We start from the raw sequence: 20,436 nt of genomic DNA on the forward strand, positions 1-20,436 counted from the left end.
ATCATGGGCTGAGAGAGGACGCAGACGTGGGGCTGGGCGTGGAGCCGGAGGTGGCCCGGGCTCAGCCACGGAAAGAGTGCCCGAGTGAAGACCATCGAGGGAGCCCGGGCCTGGGAGTCAGAAAACCAGACAACCGTGCGCTCGTGCGGTGCCGCCTTCAGCAATGCCCTTGACCTCTCTAATTCCGGTCCTCATCCTAAACTGGGGGTGTTGTCAGTTCATGTTTGTAAAGCCCCCTGGCACTTACTAGATGCTCAGTGTTAACTGAATCTGAAATGTTGCTCCGTCGGCACTTTGCTCTCTCGTGCTCGCCGATTCTGGCCGAAGACACAGCCCTCACCCCTCTGCTCTGGCTCCAGGGTAGCCCAGAGGAAAGCCCCTCATCTTCCTTGAGCCGCATGAACTTGATTCCCGTTTTAACAGAGGACAAGCAGGAGGTTGCCAGGTGGACCTGGATTAGAAGCCAGGGCTCCCGGCTCCAGGGTCCGCGCTCCCGGCTCCGCAGCATCTGGACTCCGGCCGAGGGGGCGGGAGGCCGGGGGGCGGGGCTGCGGGGTCCCCTCGCGCCCCGAGCCTCCTCCCTCCCTGCGCCCGCCCTGCCGCACCTCCCCGCGCTCCTCCTCCCCCGCCCCGGCTCTGCGCGGAGGCTGCGGCTCAGCGGGGCAGGCGCGGCGCGCGGGGACCCAGGCGGTGGCGGCCGCCGGGCGCAGCGGGTCCGGCGCGGGGAGCCGGGCTCAGCCTCGGCCTGCGCCAGCCCCGACCCTCGTCCACCCGAGGCCGGCCTGGGGGGCCCGCAGGGCGCGCGGAGCGCAGAGTGCGCGTCGGGCCGGGCTCCGCACCTCCGCACAGGAGCGCGGGCGCGGCGCGGCGCAGCGACAGGCATGGAGCCGGCCCAGGAGCCCCCCGCGCGGGCCCGGCCGCCGCCGCCCCCCGCCGTCCGCCCCGCGCCCGCCCCCGCCGCGCCCAGGCTGCGCTCGCCAGCCGAAGCGGAGGGCCGTGGTCCCGAGGGGCTGCTGCGGCGATCGGGGTCGGGCTACGAGGGCAGCACCAGCTGGAAGGCGGCCTTGGAGGGTAAGCGCCTAGCGGCCCTCCATCCCCCGGCCCGGGGACCCGGGAGGCGGGACAGAGTCACCTTGGCCGGTCTCCCGGTGGGGAGAGCGGGGAGCGCGACTCTGGAACCCGGAGGATTGCCAGGGCATCAGATGACACATTGTGGGGCGGTGGGGAACAGGTAACTGGGGACCACCTATAGTTCAACCTTGACCCTGTCTCTGCAGCTAACTCCCTCTTTGACCTTGGGAGCAGGTTTCACGCTCTGAGCCTGTTTCCTTATGAGTGAAGGGGGACAGTTACTGTCCGGCACTCACCCGATAGGCATACTGAGAGAGTGGCTTGACCCTATAGCAGTGAAAGTGCTTTGGGCAAAGTGACAAAAGCTATGGACCCCGACGCGGTGCTAATGCCCCGTGAGAAGGGGGTTGGGGGATGGGGCGCTGGTGGTGCCTGGAGGGAGAATCGGCCAGAGGGCCTTCCCTGCGAGTCGGGGGTCCCACCTACCTCTTCCAGTCAGAGGGGCTCACGGCCTGACCTCTGACTGGCCAAGGGGGCGGTCACCAAAGTGGAAGACAGATTTCAAGTTCATGAGTTCAGTTAACTTGTGTGACCGCTTGTGCGTTGTGGGAGGTGCTGGAGCTGCCCGGAGGGCTGGTACTCTGGACACCCGGAGTCCAAAGGCCGAGGACCTTCCTGGATGGCATCAACTAGGGAAGCCCAGGACCTGGATCACCCAACCATTAGGGAAGGAGTGTCAGAAAAGGAGGGCTTCCTGGAGTAGGTGACCTCTTAGGAGGTGTGGAAAGAGAAAGATGGGTGCACCAGGCTCGAGGAGTGACACGTTCAGGGCTCAAGTGGCGAGGACTCGCCTGTGCCTTGTGGGGAACTGACCTCCAGAATACCAGGATCGGGGTGAGGCGCGGTGAGAAGAGAGGAGTCTGGAGGGCCCAGACCGTGAGTGGCCACCCAGGCCTTGCCAAAGTGTGTGGACTTTGTCTGAAGCGGCTGTTGAGAGATTTGAAGCATAGAATGAGACAGTGGGGGGCCCTTGGAGAAGTGGTGGTGGCCCAGAGGGGTCAGAGCAAGGCCAGGTCAGTGAGAAAGGCGGGGCCGTGGTCAGGGGAGGGACATAACCAGTGCCAGCCAGGGCAGGTGCCTGGCCAAGCAGGGAGAGGGGGGGACAGTTCTGTCAGCATTTGGCCCAAAGGCTGGTAGGCCAAGGGACACAGATGGCCTGAGGAGGGGCTGTGCAGACTCTGAGGGGAAAGCTGGACACCTGGATGGTGATTTGGGACAAAGGAGGCAAAGATGTTGGAACTCAGTGTAGGACAGCCATTGCAGAGGACCTTCGGTCTGGGGAGAGCTGAGCTGAATAAAGGGGGACAAACCCTCTCTTTGTCGTGTACCTTCGGGCTCACTGTTAGATTTGCCTGTGACCCCCTGCTTCCCTCCTGCCCAAGTTATTTCTTGAAGTTGCTCACGCCTCTTGCCTGTATTTCTCCACTCGCTCATGCGGAAGCATTTCTCCAGGGGCTGCCCTGACCTCATTCTAACCCCCAGGGCTTAGGGGCCACTTCAGGGGTGGTGCGGCCTCTTTCAGTGCCTCCGGCTGGCTGGCCCCCGTCTTACCTCCCATCCTGACCTTGGCCCCTTCTGCTTCCCACTCCCAGCCATGGCTGGGCCGACCACCTGCAAGTTAGGCTGAAGAAGAAGCCGCACGCCCGGCAGGAAATGGCCCAGGGGGTCTCTCAGGACACTGGGTCTTCCAGGCGCTGTGGAGTCTAGCCCACTCTGTGCTCAGTGCCCACCTGTGGCCCAGCCTCGTCTCGCCTGTCTGGACATGGCTCCCTGCCTGGCCTGGCTCTGTGTCTCGTGGCACCTCCGGCCCCTGTCCTCGTTCCCGTGGTCCACCAGGAGCAGCCCCACCCTGGTGCCTGTGGACCTTGGGGGCTCAGCATCTGGGGCCTGTGGGCCTTTTCCACAGGAGTTTTAGGATGTGGAGTTTGTGTCCCTGCCAGGGGCCTCCCCTCCACTGGTCCCGAGTATCTCCTCGGTGTTCCCTGGGCGCCGCGTCTCCTGCGGGGAGAGGGGAGCTCTCGGACCACGATGGTGCTCTCCAGGGTCCTGCCGTGTGCTTATCCCCCCACATTCACGCACTCTTCCTCACCTCCCACAAACACTCCTGGAGGCCCCACTGTTCCAGCGCAGCTCTAGGCACTGGGAACATCCCTGCCCTTGCAGAAATCACAGGACAGGGGCTGAGGCAGCCTGCTGCAGTGCAAAGAGCACTGATTCTGGAGTTGGGTAAGCCTGAGCCAGATCCTTCCACTGCCAGCGGGCTGGCAGGTTTTCAAACTTGTCTGAGCCTCAGTTTCTTCATCTGCTAAGCAAGATAAGGGTTTCTGCCTCTCGGGGCTACACAGACAAAGGTGCTGGGGTGTAGGCTATGTGCAGGTGATCCCTTTCCCCAGTCCCTAGAGCCCGGCATCCCTGATGAGGGAACCCAGGGAAAGTGTATGACCAACTGCTCAACTGAAATCCTTTGACTGCTCGTCTGCCTACTGTGAGTCCACTTCCGGCCCCAAACTGAAGTCCTCATAATCAGCCCAGTCCACAGACCCTGAGAAACACCCGTGGTGGGATGAGGGGTCTGCCAGGCCTGGGGACCAAGGGGTTTTGCAGCCCTTGCTTAGCCAAGCATCTGTCTTGGGACTTCTTGATTTGACCAAGCTGAACCCTCAGGGGGCCTGTGCTCCTGTATCACCACGTACCGAATATTTATCGAGTACCTACAAAGCGCGAGCCCCGTGCTGGGGCTCTCACAATAGCTGTCGTGTTTAACCCTCACATCTGCACTTGCAGGGGCTTGGTGAGTGTTGTACCTATCTTACATATGAGGAAACTGAGACTCAGAGAGGCTAAGTGTCTTGCCCAAGGATGCACGTTGCTCTCTCACTCGTGAAATCCCGTCGGGTTTGCCACGAGGCCCTCTGATGTGAAACCTCTTACTCTGTCCTGAGCTGACCAACATGCGGCTTGGGGAGGCTAATTGGAGAGAATCAAATTGTGCTTCTGACGCATGTAGCGCCCCTCCCCGCGCTCCTGAGACAGCCCTGCCACCTCCGGCAGACGCTTTTTCCTCTTCACAGGTTAAGTGACGTGGAAAACGTCTTAAATCTGAAGCTGGGATTAGAGCCCAGGTCTTTAAGACTCTCCTTCGATGAACAGTTAGCTTTATAAATAGGAAGCCAAACAGAAATTCTCCTGATTGAGTCCTCTCCCTGTGGATATTAACCTTTCCTTCCACCCTCAGCCTTGGGGGACAGGCTGGGAAAGTGATCCAGAGCTCCCGCCTGGGTTCTGGAAAGACTGGAGGTGATGGGAGATGGGAATATTTCTGGCATTGGGGTAGGGAGGATGAGGAAAAGCAGCCTGGGGGTACAGGAGTGGGGACAGAGTGATTCTGCAAATCTCAGGCTATAGATTTTCCAGTGCTCACCAATTCTGAATTTTTAATGTTGAAAGTTTCTTGATAAGACATAAACCCACAACTTCCTGCTCAAAACCACACACACGCATTTAGCAAAGCCTCTTAAAAATGTAAAAATTACCAAACTCTGCATTTGATAGTTTGTGACAGTCAAGAGTATGCTTTCCAGGCCGTGGCCCTGGCGACTTAGAGACGTCAGCTATGATTCTCTTTTGCACGGTGGATATGAGGGTGTTGGGAGATCTGTCTGGGCTTGGGTGCCAGGTGTTTTTCAGTTGTTCCTTCTAACATTAGGCTAAGTCATATACATTTATAACATAAATAAACTGCACCCTCAAACTCCATCTAATAAGGGCCATTGCATAGAAGGAAGGACTGCTGAGTTAGACATTTGTTACGGCTTGGATTGTATCCCCCACAAAGAGATATGTTGAAGTCCTAACTCCCCAGCACCTCAGAATCTGCCCTTATTTGGAAATATGGTCATTGCAGTTGTAATTAGTTCAGATGGGGGCATACTGGAGCAGGGTGGGCTCCTAACCCAATATGACTGGTGTCCTTATAAGAGGTGGTCACATGAAGACAAAGAGACACACGGGGAGAAGGATGTGACGACGAAGGCCGAGACTGCAGTGACGCAGCTGCCAGCCAACCAGCATAAACGAGGACAAGGCAAGCCAACCAGCACGAACGAGGACAAGGCAAGGAAGGATTTCCCTACAGGTCTCAGAGGGAGCAAAGCCCTGCTGACAACTTGATCGTGGACTTCTAGCCTCCAGAACCGCGAGACAACACACTTCCGGTGTTTGAAGCCCCCTGCTTTGTGGTGCTTTGTTACGTCAACCTAGGAAACTAATACAACATTGTTTTGGCGTGTCAGACTCCGTAGCGCACCCTCTCTGTCCACAGCGCAGCAGCCAGAGCAGTTATCCCCATGAGAGAACGAAGAGAGTCCTCAGTTCCGGCAATGCCGGAGACACAGGCACAGACTCCCCTTTCCCTGAAAGCAGGTGTATATCCGCACGGCCAAGGGCATTGTCATTCAGGGTAGCTAGATTCCCTCTGTGTTCTTTAGTATCAGTGGGTGCTCTGTAACACGCAAGGCGATGACCGAGCCCTGTTATAAGGAACCCAGACGTAAGGAAAGCACTGCCCTCACCCTAAAGAAGCCCATGGGCCGATTACCATCATGATGGTAACTGCTAACACTGAGGGAGAGCTTACCGTGCCAGGCACTGCTCTAAGGCCTATACGTTGAATGCTCATAAAATTCTAAGAGGGAGACACTATTATGACTTCATTTGAAAGATGAGGAAAATGAAATAAAACAGAAGCTAAGTAGCTTTGCCACTAAAAAGTGGCAGAGCTGGGATTTGAACCCCCGTGAAGTGGCTGACGATGCTATGCTCTTATTGCAGTGCCAGGGTTATAGAAGAGGATTGAGAGGCATTTAAAGAAGGGAAAGGAGGGACTTCCCTGGTGGTCCAGTGGTTAAGACTCTGCACTCCCAATGCAGGGGGCCTGGGTTCGATCCCTAGTCGGGGAACTAAGATCCCACATACGGCAACTAAGCCTGCGCGAGTTGCAACAAAGACCCAGTGCAGCCAAAAAAAATTAAAAAATAAAAAAAATAAAGAAGGGAAAGGCAAGATTCATACGCAGCTCAAGGGGATTAGTCTTACAACAAGCTGCCCCTGAGGACAGCAGAGCAGATACAGAAGGAGCCCAGCCCTCGAGGGCAGGCGTGAGCCTCTGTTTTTACCGTGCCGGAAGGCACCCACCTCTGGACTCCTGGTCACTTGCCAGTATAGACCGTGCTCATAGGAAGGACTCCCGGATGTCTGTTGGACTTGCAAGTAAAGATGGCAGACTGCGTTTATTTTCTTCCTCTTCCAAAGCTCATTAATACAACCGTAAAGGGATTTTTAAAAGGTCACAAGGATAACAAGAACAGGAGACAAAACAATAGCAACGAGGGGCTTCCCTGGTGGCGCAGTGGTTAAGAATCCGCCTGCCAAGGCAGGGGACACGGGTTCGAGCCCTGGTCCAGGAGGATCCCACATGCCCCGTAGCAACTAAGCCCGTGCGCCACAACTCCTGAGCCTGCGCGCTAGAGCCCGCAAGCCACAACTACTGAAGCCCGTGCGCCTAGAGCCCGTGCTCCGCAACAAGAGAAGCCACCGCAATGAGAAGCCCGCGCACCGCAATGAAGAGTAGCCCCCACTCGCCGCAACTAGAGAAAGCCTGGCGGTGCAATGAAGACCCAACGCAGCCAAAAATAAATAAATAAATTTAACAAACAAACAAACACATAGGGATCAACGATGGTGTAACTGACACTGAATCCACTGGCCTGAGAAAGTTCAGGAAGCAGAGGAGCAACCTGAGTCACAAACAGGAACCCCACAGCGCAGAGACCGGGGCACCAGTCAGCACGGCCGTGCATGAAGAGGGAGCTGAAATCAGGAGGGCTGGTTGAACACGTGTTAGGAAGACTTCAAATCCCCCCATCCTCTCCCCACCCTGTGAGCCCATCCCCAGCCCTCTGCCCTGGGGAGCGAGGGCCCCCGGACACCAACACACTTGAGAGCAAGCAATTAAGGCAATTTATGTATTGAGGGCTCAGGGGGGCCTCCTAGCCTCTTTTCCCAGCCAAGCCTACACCCTCCAGGAGGGAAAACAGAAGAGCAGTCTCCAGGGACACTGACCCAAGAGGAAAAACCCAAGGAGGTCAACAAACAGCCTTGAGGACCAGCCCGTCACTCTGCCACGACCCTCACAGTTAATAAGCCCCCCTTCCTGTCTCAGAGGTGCCAGTGAAGTCCTATTCCTCCTGCCTTAATCATGAACAAATAACCAAGGATCCCCAGACATCTGAGGAAAGTCTCTGACATGGAAGCTAGAGATCAAGACAAATGAACAGGAAAAAAAAAAACAGTTTGGAGAAGACAGAGATTATACAGATTAAACTTTCTGCCCACCGCTCCCCCACCCCCTCTGGAGCCCCCCTCCCCCCCAAAAAAAACCCTAAAAAGCTATCAGTAATATCCTCAGAGAGATAAGAGAAAATTTTGCATCATTAAAATAAGAACAGGGGGCTTCCCTGGTGGCGCAGTGGTTGAGAGTCTGCCTGTCGATGCAGGGGACACGGGTTCGTGCCCCGGTCCGGGAAGATCCCACATGCCGCGGAGCGGCTGGGCCCGTGAGCCATGGCCGCTGAGCCTGTGCTCCGCAGTGGGAGAGGCCACAACAGTGAGAGGCCCGCGTGCCGCAAAAGAAAAAAAAAAAAAAAAATAGAACAGGATGTTTTAAGAGGGAGTATTCAGGGAACAGCATCAACAAACCCAAAAAAACCTTAGCAGTTAAAAATAATTGTAGAAATAAAAGATTCAGTAGAGAGTGGGAAGATAAAGTTGAAAAAAATCTTCAGGAAATAGCAAAGGCAAAGTGGATATGAGGGCTTCCTCTCTCCTCTCTGGTGGCTCTTCCTTTTCTAATAAGGGCACTAATCCCATCCTGGGGGCCCTCACCAAGAATGGAGTCTGCTGGTACCTTGATCTTGGACTTCCTTGCCTCCAGAATTGCGAGAGAGGAGTGTCTGTTGCCTCAGCGCCCAGTCTGTGGTTTTTGGCAGCGCAGCCTGTGCAGACTGAGCCAAAGGTGAAGTAGAATTCCTGATTTTGCCTCATCAGCTTGAAGGAGTTTTGAAGTTGAAATAATGATGAGCGCACAGAAGTGTAAGCAAAGGAAAATGATTAATTACAGGGAAACAAGGAGTTGCGTAGAAATAGAGATCATAATACACTGCATAGCTTTCCTGGGAGTGGCATTTACATTGCCCTACGAAAAGAACACCTAATGATCAGTGTAACACAAACTATGATGTTGAGAGAGCAGGGAGTGTGTGAGTGGTCAGGATGGGGACAGTCATGCAGAGAATTAAATCTTCCTCATTACTGCGGGAAGTTAATAAGTAGTGTCTTAAATAGAAAAGTCAAAAAGTATTGACATACGCAAAGCTTTTAGAGATTTGGAGGTAAATACCAAAAGAATTAGCTAAAAGGGTTGGAAGTAGTTGCCTCTGTGGAAGGGGCAATGTTCTTTGGTTGTTAGTTTGTCTAGTGAAGCTGATAGAATTTCTTAACTTCAGATCTGTTGCTTTTCAGATCTTGATAAAGGACCAGGTTTCTTTTCCCAATTGGTTGTGAAGTACAATACAGACAAATTACTAGAAACAGTATCAGGCACTTGGATGTCACAGCAATGCTGAATTGCTGTAGGTTTCTAGATACTTCCTCTTGATTTTGGTACCTAGCTCGTCATGGGTGAGTAATGGTGGACAGCCCAGCACTGGGCTGTGGAGACACTTCTTTCATCTATACACACATATAACTTTTTATTTTTATTTTTTTCGGTACGCGGGCCTCTCACTGTTGTGGCCTCTCCCGTTGCGGAGCACAGGCTCCAGACGCGCAGGCCCAGGGGCCATGGCTCACGGGCCCAGCCGCTCCACGCCATGTGGGACCTTCCCGGACCGGAGCACGAACCCGCATCTCCTGCATCGGCAGGCGGACTCTCAACCACTGCGCCACCAGGGAGGCCCCCACATATAACTTTTAAAAGGTTTTAAAAATGGTTAAAAATAGAAAGGGAGTTCTCACCTACTAGGATGGCTATAACAAACAAAAATGGAAACTAACAAGTGTTGGTGAAGAGATGGAGAAATTAGAACACTTGTGCGTTGGCATTGCTGGTAGGATGCAAAATCGTGCAGCAGCAGTGGAAGACAGTTTGGTGGTTCCTCAAAAAGTTAAATGTAGAATTACTATATGATCCAGCAATTCCACTCCTAGGTATATACCCAAAAGAATTGAAAATGGACTTAAACAGATATTTGCCAATGTTCATAGCAGCATTATTCACAATAACCGAAAGATGGAAATAGCCCAAGTGTCTGTCAATGGATGGACGGATGAACAAACTGTATATAATTATACAATGGAATATTATTCAGCCATAAAAAAGGAATGAAATTCTGATGTGCTGCGACATGGATGAACCTTGCAAACATTATGTTAAGTGAAAGAAGTCAGACCCAAAAGGACAGATATTGTATGATTTCACTTACATGAGGTTCCTAGAATAGGTGAATTTATAGAGACAGAAAGCAGATTAGAGGTTACCAGGGGCTGGAAGGAGGTGGGAATGAGGTGTTAATGCTTAATTGGTACAGAGTTTCTGTCTGGGGTAATGAAAACATTTTGCAAATAGACAGTGGAATTTTGCAAATTCACAGTGCACAACCTTGTGAATATAATTAATGCCACAAATTGCACACTTAAAAATGGTTAAGATGGCAACTTTTATGTTATGTATATTTTATCACAAAAAACCTTTCAAAGACCCTGTGTCTGAAGTCTAAAAGGGTTCTTTCATTAAACATCAAATTAAAATTTTAGGTGAGAACAATAAATGTAAATTTAAAAGGGAGAAGCCAGAGCATCGGGAAAGCTTTCGTGAAGAGAATGGAGGGTGTGGGGCAGGATTTCAAGAGACTGCAGTGGAGGAGAAGAAATTCGGGAGCAAAGACCCAGCTGAAGGGCTGTGAGGACGGACTCGGGTATTTCAAGGAGTCCGTCTGGCTGAAACCAGGGATGAGGTAGAGAAGCAGCAGGAGATGAAAGATTGGAAAATTCCGACAGCCACAGAAGGAGTTCAAGTGCATAGCCCCGGAGGGAGGGTTCTTAAGCAGGGGGATCGCAGAATCAGACAGACCCGTGCTTTAGAACGGCACCTCAGACTGCGGCATCAGAGTCTCCTGGAGGGCTTGTTCAAACACAGCCCCAGACCTTCTCACTATCAGGACTTGGGGCTGGAGGTGGGGATGGGTGGTGGGGACGTGCCAGGTAATAACCCCTTTCTCTCTCCTCAGACACCACCACGCGTCTCCTGCTGGGGGCCATCGCAGTGCTTCTGTTCGCCATCCTGGTGGTGATGAGCATATTGGGTGAGCATAGATGTCAGAGCATTTATGCAATTCAGTTCCTACACACCTTGTCAAAAGCATGTCTAATTAGGTAAAGAAAGGTTCCAGACATACCGCCAATTCTGTGGGGTCAAAGTAAATAGGAAATAGAGTGTTGGTTCTAGATGAGATTTTAGCCTAAAATAGTACATTCACACATCGACTATACCTGTCCTCTTTGCTAAGCCGTGCAGCGAAAGTGGAGATGTTAACTTAGGTACGTTCACAAAAATGCTTCGGGAATGCAGAACAAACTTGGTGTGTGTTAGTCACGTAATGCTTCTTGAAGGAGACGGTTTGGGGTTAAGGGCCTTAGAGATCTCATTCACTCACTCAACAAACATTTATTGAGCCCGGCTGTGTGTCAGGCCCTGGGCTAAGTGTTGGAGATTTTTTTAAATGTATGACATCAACTTCCCTGCCCAGTGGCAGAGGTGTTACTGCCTGGGGGCTTCCCAGAGGTGGGGAACACATGTGCTAACCCCTGAAGAATGAATAGTTTCCTAGAGAGCAGGAGGTAGAGGGACCAGAGCATTCCAAGGGGGAGAGGCCTGAGAAACACGGAGTGGCAGGTAGGACTGAAAGGGGTGAAGGAGGAATGCAAAAGGGGAAACTGCTACTAAGCAAGGGAGGCGAGGCTATATGACCCTGGGATTTGCTGCATTTAATGGATTCAAGTCAAAGTACGTCATGGCTTCTGAAGGGTTTGCAAAGTGACTTCAAGACCTCTGTCTTTCATCTTCGAGAAGCACCCTAAGACCTCAAAATGGGAGGAAAATCCACTGATAACATCAATTCCTCCTACCAAACCCTCACCTGTAGGGCATGCAGGCTACACAGGGAGCTGTGAGTACTTAGCAAGGAATGTGACGAGCGCTGGGGTGAGCCTGGGTTCACCTAGACTAATCGTTACAAATCAAATTGTTCTATTGCTAGGTTGGGAGGACAGGGCAATGTGTAAACACAGCATACTGAGATTGCGGTAAAACGCAACAGAGTCCCTGGAGATCCTCGTGGGAATGCATGGCCCGTAGGTCTAAGTGGGCCTGGAGCTCATCGAGCAGGCATGCCAGAGTGCCCATTAATAAACTGGTGTTGGTGTGGTGGTAGCTCCCTTGGGGGCTCGAGTACCATGGACTTGTTCTTGCCTCTGTCCTGGTCTACATTTTAGTCAATCTCTTGTATGAGAACAAACAAAAAAATATGCTTACGGAATCTGCAGGTGAAACACTTCAAAGAGGGGTGCTCAATATGACAGATGAAAAAGAAATCAAGATTAAAATTTATCTTCAGAAACTCAAATGAGCCAATGTGATTGAGATGACTGTGGAAGAAATAAACACAAGATCCTGCATTTGGATTTCAATGTGATTTACACATGTCCTGGACAGGGGAGACCTGGCTTAGGAAGAGATCATAGGAAAATAGTTGGAGAGTATGGCTGAATTCCTTTTGGCAAGGAGGCTTAGAGAATCTCATGGAAGTTCTGGGCCTCCTTCCCAGAAAAGTGCACACAGGCACATATAAGCAGATTCTTCTCACTGGAGCATCTGAAGACTGGAAAACCCACAGCAGCTGGAAGGGGTACGGTGATCACTGCTGGGTGGTGGACCACAGCTGACGTGTCCCAGCCTGTTCTGGTGGCAGCATTTCACTGGTGATGTGGGCACACCGTACTGAGCCGGGCAGGATGGAGAAGGCTCTGGAGTCCCTGCAAGGGACTGTGGAAGGGACGGTGTCTGTTCAATCCTGGAAGAGGGGAGGCAGGGGTCCTTCTTCAAGTAGGAGGTGGAAGACAGACCAGGTGTGTCCGGGTCACTCCAGAGGCAGATCCTGGACCCACAGGTTCCAGGTCATGGGAAGGCAGGTTGGAACTCAAAAATTGCAAAGGATCTTTCCAGCAATTCAGCAGTGTTAGCTGATGAGGGTGTGGCCAGTGAGAGCAGGCCCATCGGGAAGGTTCCCACCCTGGCTGGAGAGAGAGGACGCATGGCCCCCAGGTCCCTTCCAAGTCCAAGTTTCTCGGGTTCCACGCCTCGGGGAGTTCGGGGAGAGAGAGGAGAGCTTAACCCAGGGACCTAACCTGCTGTCACTTCCCCTCGGGGCGGTGTCCCCGCCAGTGTCCCAAATTCCTCTTCCTTACTCATTTAGCCACCAGCCTTTTACCTGCCAGGGACTGTGACAGGCGCTCCCCTGGGGCACGTGGCTGATGGGCACCAAGGTGGAGGCAGGTGGAGGGAGTGGCGGGGAGCTTGGGGGGCCGCACAGAGGCCCGCTGTGCTGGTGGATACTGACCCCTCTTCCCTGCAGCTTCCAAGGGCTGCATCAAGTGCGAGGCGCCCTGCCCGGAGGACTGGCTGCTCTACGGAAGGAAATGCTACTTCTTTTCTGAGGAACCGAGAGACTGGAACACGGGCAGGCAGTACTGTCACGGCCACGAGGCGGCGCTGGCTGTGATCCAGAGCCAGAAGGAGCTGGTGCGTGCTGGTGGGGCGGGGACCTTCGGGGACAGCCCTGCCCCAAGGACCTGGTGTCCCCTGTGACCTGTTTCCAGAGCACAGCCTGGGGTGGGGGGTGCAGGTGGGCTCCATGGGGTCTGAGCAGGTCCACGAGGGGCTCTTGTTTCCACTGCTATTGTCAAGGCCAACTATGTCCACCCGAGGCCGGTTTGCTGAGCTCAACTCAGTACTGAAGCGTGAGCATTACACATTATACCTGCACTTGTGAAATGAAAAATCGCGTTGGCTTCTTCTGCTAGTCCAAATCAGGGCCTGAGCTCTCATTTAACACAGGTATATCACTAGAAATGTGAAAGAAACACAATTAGTGGGTCCCTTGGCCATTTTGGGTTTTGAGGGCAACAGTTCATGCATCCAAATTAGCAGAAAATCGAAGTCGCTTCTGTTTTTCTCTGATACACAGTCTGATAGCTCCTTTCGGCAGAGAACGGCCCAGGAATATGCGGGGAGAAGGACATCCAGCCTGAGCTTTGAGATGTGTCCCAGATAACCCATCAAGTAGGCAGTTCCAGGCTTCCTGAAAGTGAGGAACGCAGGCATGCTGGCCCACTGAGCTAGGAGACAAACCCTGTTCCAGGCTTCCTGGCCCAGTGGTGCACTCCCAGAGCCCGGGTCCCTTGGAGGCCATTGCAGGCAGCTCCACGTGAGCGCAGGGTGTCTGTAACCCCAGCTCCTCACTCTTGGGATGCAGTGAGGCGTCACCCTCTCCATGTCTGTGCATCTTGGGAGCCAGTCTTCCAAGCTGAGGTTAGTCTGGGGACGTGTGAGCAGTCAGGAGACCGCACCTCTGAGGTTTCCCTCTTTCCTTGGTGCAGGAATTCATGTTCAAGTTCACACGGAGGGAGCCCTGGATTGGTCTGCGCAGAGTGGGGGACGAATTCCACTGGGTCAACGGGGACCCATTTGACCCAGACACGTGAGCTGAGGCTTCATCTTCTGGCCAAGGAGCTTAGACCGGGGAAGCCATAGCCTCCGGGACGCACCTCCTGAAGAACCTGGTTTTATGCCAGCTGGAGCCACTCACCTCTAGGGTCAGGGGTGCGGGACAGAGACGCAGTCATGATAATGGCTTTACTACTCTCTCCCTGGTAAAGTCCAGCCTGGTTTGGTGGCCCTGCTCCACGTAGGCAACAGAGCTTCCTGCTGCTGGAAAGGGCCCGGGTTCTTTCCATCTTGTGGCTCCCCAGTCCATCTGCACGGCTCAGTGTGGCTCAGGGAAAGGGAGGACATGCCCTGGACATCCCTCTGCGTTGGCCAGAACTTAGCTTCACGGCCACACCTGACTGCAAGGGAGGGTGGGAGGCGGGGCCTCTGTTCTGGGCAGCCACGTGTCACCTAAACATTGTCACTGTGGGAGAAATGGGATCTGAACCCTGGGCACCAGGAGGGTTCCCTTAGAGAAAACACCTATTGAGGGTGTTGGTGGTGTGTGCAGTGGTGGTATTATTTGTGTGGCCCACGTGGTATGGCAGGGAGTGTGTGATGGGTTGGTGGGTTTTGGGCTTTGCACAAGCCAGGGACTGTTTGTGGGGCGATGGTGGCAGGAGTCGTGGGTGTAGGGGCAGTTTAGGCTTAGGGAGACGCAGAGCAGCACACACAGGGGAGTGAGAACCTCAGCTCCTGATGTAGACTCTAAGGCTGGAGGACTAGGCCCGAGGAGCCGGGCGGGGGCACAGCTGCTGACCTGACGTGAACCGCGGCCCGTGACAACTCCTTCCCTGTCTCCCGCACCTGTCTTTGTCCTCACTGCCTCTTCCTTGTTTTCTTTTTTTTTTTTCCTTCTCTTTCCTTGTCCTGCCCTCATCCCAGATCTGTTCTTAGAGCTGCTGAGAACGTCTTGACCTTGCTGCTCCCACCTCTCCCCTTCTGGAAGCTTCCTGCTCCCGGAACCCAGGGAGCTCTGGAGGCTGGGGTCCCCAGAGCGCTGACTACCTGACAACCAGCGGGCCGTGGGGCCACGCTTCTCTGACATTGAGGTGGTCCTGGCCCCCCTTCTCCCTCTTGGGGTCCTTCTGATGCCCTCTCTTATGAGACCCCAGCTCCAGCCTTGGCAGGGGGCTCAGGTCAGGGTGACCAGATGAGGTGAAGAAGAAGTGTTGAGATTCAAAAGGGATGATGTTAGGCAGGGAGAACCCGCCCTGTGCTAGACACAGGAGGTGCAGGCAGGGCGCTGTGGGGAAGGTGGGTGTGTGGAGTGTGGTCCTAGACGGGGCCCCGGGTTCCTGGGATGAGTGAGCTGAGCCCGACAGGAATGGCGGAGCCGGATGGAGGAGTGCAGGGTGCGTCCCAGAAACACCCGTGGGCATCACTGGGGGGCTGGAGCCGTGATGCACTGTCTGGAGGTGACAGGAGCCACGCTAGCAAGGTCTGTGGGGGCCGACTGTCCCGGAAGGCCGCTCCAGAGGGAAGGACAAGTCATAGGGCCTCTGGGGCTGCCCAGTGACAGGCCACGTCTGCCAGGTCATGAGTGCCTGGTCTCTTCTCTCCCCGCCACAGATTCCCCATCTCGGGCCCGGGGGAGTGCGTCTTCGTGGAGCCCACCAGGCTGGTGTCGACGGAGTGTTTGATGACCCGGCCCTGGGTGTGCAGCAAGATGGCCTACACATGAGGTGGGTCAGGCCAGGGGCGGCCCTCCAGCCAGCCTCCGAGGCCTGCCAGCCCCGGGCTCGTCTCCAAGCGAAGCAGTGAGGAGGTTGCCTTCTGCCCCTGGGCGCTCCCCCAGGCCCCGGAGTCTTGGTCCCTGGTCTCCTTGGCCCCAGGCAGGTCCTGTGGCCCGGTAGTCAAATCCCATGAGTCGGTAGTACAGCAGGCATCTGTCCTCAGCCACACATGCACACTGACACGCTCACGCATGCCCACGAGGGCACACAGCCCCCGCTCAAATTCAGAGTCCACCCTTAGTCACCCCAACAAGTCCCTCCCTGGCCCTACCCTGGAACATTCCCTCCTCCGGAGGCCCTGGTGCTCTGAGGAAGGCTGGGGGCTGACAGGCTGCGGTATTGTCCACACAGACGGGCCCCCTCCCCATGCATCTCTCTCCTGGTTGCTGGGGAGGCCAGAAGGGAAGCCCCCTCGCCTGGGCCCAGCATCCAACGTCCTTGCCTCGCCTGGGGTCTCAGGCAGGCCCCTGCTGTGTCTGTGGTGCTGCCGTGTTGGTCACTGATGGACTAAAGAGACGACTGGCATCCAGAGAAGTCGGCTGCCATTTGTTCCAGGATCATGGCTTGGGGGAGGGGCATGTCTCTGGGTGCCCGTCCTTGGAGGGACATGACCAAGAGGCACCGGTGTGGCAGGCGGCATGTGTAGCAAGCCAGGCCAAAAACACACTCTGTGGCCTCAGGGCACCGTTTAATGTTGCCAGGCCACTGAGTTATTCTCAGATGTCTGAGGGGTGTGCTCCATCTGGTTCCTTCATTACTATTCAACTCAGCGTGACAAACATTGATCCACACCTACTTCGTGCCAGACGCCACACTAGGCATGGGGACCCACAGCTTTGTCCCCCAAGGAGCGCACAGGGAGCAGAGGAAACAGCTTGGAAAGCACTAGAACGTTCTGGAACCCAGTTGAAGGATGGCTTATTCTGCCTTAGGGGAAGATGGGGTGAAGAAAGCAGGAGGATGAGCCACGGAGAAGAGATGATGTTCATGTTGGGCCGGTTAAGAGTTTGTGCAGGTGCTGGGGCCCCTTCCTGTGCCCCCTTGGTCTGCCTGGAGAGGAAGCGGGGACAGGGGTGTTGGGGGGGGGCTGGCGGTTCCCCTGGGCCTACAGGGGCTGCAGGTGCCACCCTCTCCAATGCACACACGTGGAGCCCAGAGCAAGCCGTGGCCGGGTGAGACACAGCCAGCCTGCGTGGGAGCCGCGTGTGTGAATCTGGGTCCCGGCCCATCTTCAGAAAATGGCTCACAAGGAAACAGGTCCTGCTCTGCTCGGCTCAGTCCTTTTACTGTCAGTTTTCAGACAAAACTGTCAGCTTGGGTTCGTTGAGCTTTTTGAAAGCTTTCCAGGTATTTAGTAAAATCTGGGGATTTTGTGGTTTCATATTTTATCTTTACGGGAAAGCCAGCGTGGAACCTGAGTGTGCAATAAAGAAGCTAAGGGAATTCAGTGCGGCCTGTGGAGGGGTGGCGGGAGCCCACTGCCTTCCCAGCCCCTGTGGGGAAGTGTGTTGAGGGGCTGGGATTGAGGAAGTGGTCAGCTGCTGCTACTGCTGCTTGGGTTGGTCAGGGGTCCGGGTGCTAAGTGGGAGGGCGTCTCTCCCTCACGCCAGTTCTCACCAGTATCTTCCCCTCAAAGATGGGCTCATTGCTTTCCACGTGGCACCTCATTTAAGTCTCTCAGAAAGACCCTGAGGCACGTAATGCTGCCACGGGTGACAAAACGTCCTGGACGGGGTGGGCTAGAGCTGTGCTCTCATCCTGTCCTGTGGGTTCCGACGGGAAAAAGGGCGCCACGACGTGGGTGGGGAGGGAGCAGTGTGGGACGGCAGGGACCGAGGAACCCGGGCCACTGGGATCTTAGTTCTCATTCAATATGCGCAGCCTGCTGCCTCAAGGCACACTGGCAGATGAGCTCTCTAGCCTTGGGCTTGCCCTGGGACCGCACAACAATTCTAAGTCCGGTAGAGCTAAGAGGAACTCTGACCCAAGGTCATGGGTGTTTTAAGAGCTCTCTTATCTGTTCCGACAAGGAAGACCAAAACAAAACACTGGCACGCCAAACTTCAGAAACGTTGAGTATTCTTCCAAAGGTTATACACCAACCAGGCACCCGCACCTCCCACGCGGGCGGAGCCAGGCTGGGTGGGCGGGGCCGCGGAGTCGGGTGCAGTTGGGGCCGGCGGCCACAGGTGGCAGCACGGAGGCCGGACGCTCTGCCGGTTTCGGAGCTCAAGCTGGCCCCCCCCCTCTGTGGAGCGTAGGAGGAGGTGTTGGGGGCAGGCCCAAGGGGCCACCCTTACTCCAGCCCCACACCTCAGCCCCTTTGGAGGATTTGCCCCTGGAGTTGAGAAGGTGCTTGGCTGGGAGCCTGGGCGGCTGCGCCCTGGGTGAATTTGACCCCGCACGGCAGCCCTGTCCTCGGCGTAGCCCCTGGAGCCGGCAGGATGCGGGTAGAAGGCTGGAGCACGCACACCAGGTCACCCTCAGACGTCCTTTGTGAAGATGGAGGGACGGGGTTTTTTTTTGCAGGAGGACTCACTTGGAGGTAGCGTTTGTTGCCGTGCTGGTGGGTTTCACTAGTGTTTGCTTAGTAAACCCTCCTACAACCTTACAGATGAGGACGCAGGCTCAGGGCGGTTAAGGGACTTGCTCTACTGCTGTACATCACAGGCCTAGGAGGTGGTGGAAGGGGAGGCGGGGTGGAAGGGGCCACCTTGGGAGAGGACGTGGGGTGCCCACAGGCGATTTTTTTCCTGTGCACTTTTATCGCCGTCGTATGGTTTTCAGGTGAATTTCCCATAGGGAGGGGGTAATGCAAATACTGAGTTCCGTCCTTCTCTCCCTTCAAGGCCCAGCTCGAGCTCCCTGGGACTCCTTCCAGGACAGCGGCAGCCCTCAGTGACCACTCCCTCACCCCAGCAACTCCAGCACTTAAGACTGAGCCTCCTCTCACACCTCCGGAGTCTCTCGGAAGTTTTCATCTGTGACTCATCTCTAAAGTCATCTGACCGCTCTTGGCATCTGACTATAAGCCCCTGGATAGCAGCGATTATGTGTCACTGGCCTCTTTGTAGCACACACAGCATGTGCTCAAAAAAATTTTTGTATACGACAATAAGGTTGCCCCCAAATGTCATCTCTGAAACTCTTTGCCACGGTGGGAGACAGCAGTGGCCGGCCATCATAAGAGGCTGGTCTTTTTGGCTTTGGCGGGCGCGGCTTTTTGGCTTTGGTGGGCGCGGCATGGTTTTAGAGGCCCGGCAAGATGCACTCTTTAGTTTGTTTTGCTTCAGTTAAGTTAGCTCGCTCACATTCCCTAAGCACGCAGATGCTGGGCGGGCTGAGTGGAGGTGACAGGGAGCATCCGGGCCGTGAGGGAGGGAGAGCTGCCTTCGCCTCCAGAACATCCTCTGCATCATACACAGAGCCCAGCCGGCGAGGGCAAGGAGCTGGCTGCGAGTGGAAACCAGGCCCGGGGAGGGTTTCCATCAGTGACTGCGGTTGGCGGCTGAAGATTCCTGTGGTCACCAGGATAATTATGCTAACATCACTGTGCTGTTTGTGAAAGACGACCTGGTTTTCAGAAATGCCCACTGTCTGCTGTATTTACATCAGGAGGGGGTGGAGGTAGAGGAGGTAACTGCTCTTTCCTTAGTCCGTAAAGAACTCCAAACTGGGAGCAAGTATGAGATTCAAACAGGGGTCATCCAGAAAACCTCCTGCCGTGCCCATCAGAGATCCCCCGTCTCAGCCTGGAGTGGACACACACTTTGCCTGACTCAGAAGACCTGCCCGAGTCTAGTCTGGGGCCAGCTCTACCAACAGGCAGATGTGTAGCTCAGGCTGCTGTGCTCAACCTCCCTGACCCCAGGCTTCACCTCTAATATAAAGTAGAAATCGTGCCTGCCCTGCCTACCTCACAGGGTTTTGAGAACTGTAGATGTTAGAATTTCAGGGATTAGAAATTATCGACCCCATTCTCACTATCCATGAGACCACGAGAGGTTAAATAACACGTCCAAGGTCACGCATCTAGCCACGCATCTAGTGGCAGAGCTAGATCTCAGGTCTTGTGGCTCCTCTATTCGTTGTTGATACTATTATTGCACGTATCATGCTTTGTTCGTTTACCTGTCCACCATCCACGCAGAAGTGTAAGCCCCTAGAGGGCAGGGATCCACTCTCACGCCCCTTTATTCTCTAGCGCCTGGTACATACTAAAGGTGCTCAATAAACGTGTGTTGACCTAAACTGATCTTGACTCCTAGTTCAAGGGCTCCTTCTTCTACACCATGCTGTCTCTGATCTCAGAAATCTGTACTGCCAGTCCAGCTGCCCACAAAAAGTATGCAAACTTGCAGATGTTTTAGAGAAAAAGATAAGATGCTCAACTGCCTTGCAATGTGCTTTAGGGTCCTGTAGTCTAGAGCACAGATTCCATTTGAATAAAGACATACACATCTAGGACAAAATTGTAGTAACAATGAACACTAGTTAAGAGCTTATTAGGGCCAGCCATTCATACAAAGTGCCTGGCCCATAGTAAGTGCTTAAAAATTATCATCTTGGGCTTCCCTGGTGGCGCAGTGGCTAAGAATCCGCCTGCCAATGCAGGTGACACGGGTTCAAGTCCTGGTCCGGGAAGATCCCACATGCCACGGAGCAACTAAGCCGGTGCACCACAACTAC

At 54.4% G+C, this 20,436-nt stretch overlaps 1 protein-coding gene across 4 annotated transcripts; it reads left to right on the plus strand.

The window, feature by feature from the left end:
• The first annotated feature begins 682 nt into the window (after positions 1 to 682).
• On the plus strand, positions 683 to 19,980 carry CLEC2L (C-type lectin domain family 2 member L). 4 transcript variants are annotated; one of them, XM_082845868.1, is made up of 6 exons: positions 683 to 1,071; positions 10,476 to 10,550; positions 12,879 to 13,045; positions 13,903 to 14,003; positions 15,584 to 15,696; positions 18,597 to 18,735. In XM_082845868.1, the coding sequence occupies exons 1-5, from the start codon at positions 882 to 884 to the stop codon at positions 15,693 to 15,695; spliced, it is 645 nt and encodes a 214-aa protein (XP_082701994.1). In that variant the 5' UTR covers positions 683 to 881; the 3' UTR covers position 15,696; positions 18,597 to 18,735. The 4 variants fall into 4 exon arrangements, with proteins under 4 accessions (XP_082701994.1, XP_082701993.1, XP_082701992.1 ...); XM_082845867.1 differs by lacking the exon at positions 18,597 to 18,735 and adding an exon at positions 14,897 to 15,063 and having other exon boundaries at positions 15,584 to 15,680; XM_082845866.1 differs by lacking the exon at positions 13,903 to 14,003 and having other exon boundaries at positions 18,597 to 19,980.
• Positions 19,981 to 20,436: the final 456 nt, after the last annotated feature.

Source organism: Leucopleurus acutus (assembly GCF_964270905.1).
Source record: "Leucopleurus acutus genome assembly, chromosome: 9".
Taxonomy (NCBI): Eukaryota; Metazoa; Chordata; class Mammalia; order Artiodactyla; family Delphinidae; genus Leucopleurus; species Leucopleurus acutus.

Excerpts from the sequence above, each read along its gene's own strand:
- CLEC2L (XM_082845866.1), top strand. The coding sequence starts at position 882 with ATGGAGCCGGCCCAGGAGCCCCCCGCGCGGGCCCGGCCGCCGCCGCCC. Across the intron at positions 10,551-12,878 it reads GGTGGTGATGAGCATATTGG|CTTCCAAGGGCTGCATCAAG; the intron begins GTGAGCATAGAT and ends TCTTCCCTGCAG. Across the intron at positions 13,046-15,583 it reads TCCAGAGCCAGAAGGAGCTG|ATTCCCCATCTCGGGCCCGG; the intron begins GTGCGTGCTGGT and ends TCCCCGCCACAG.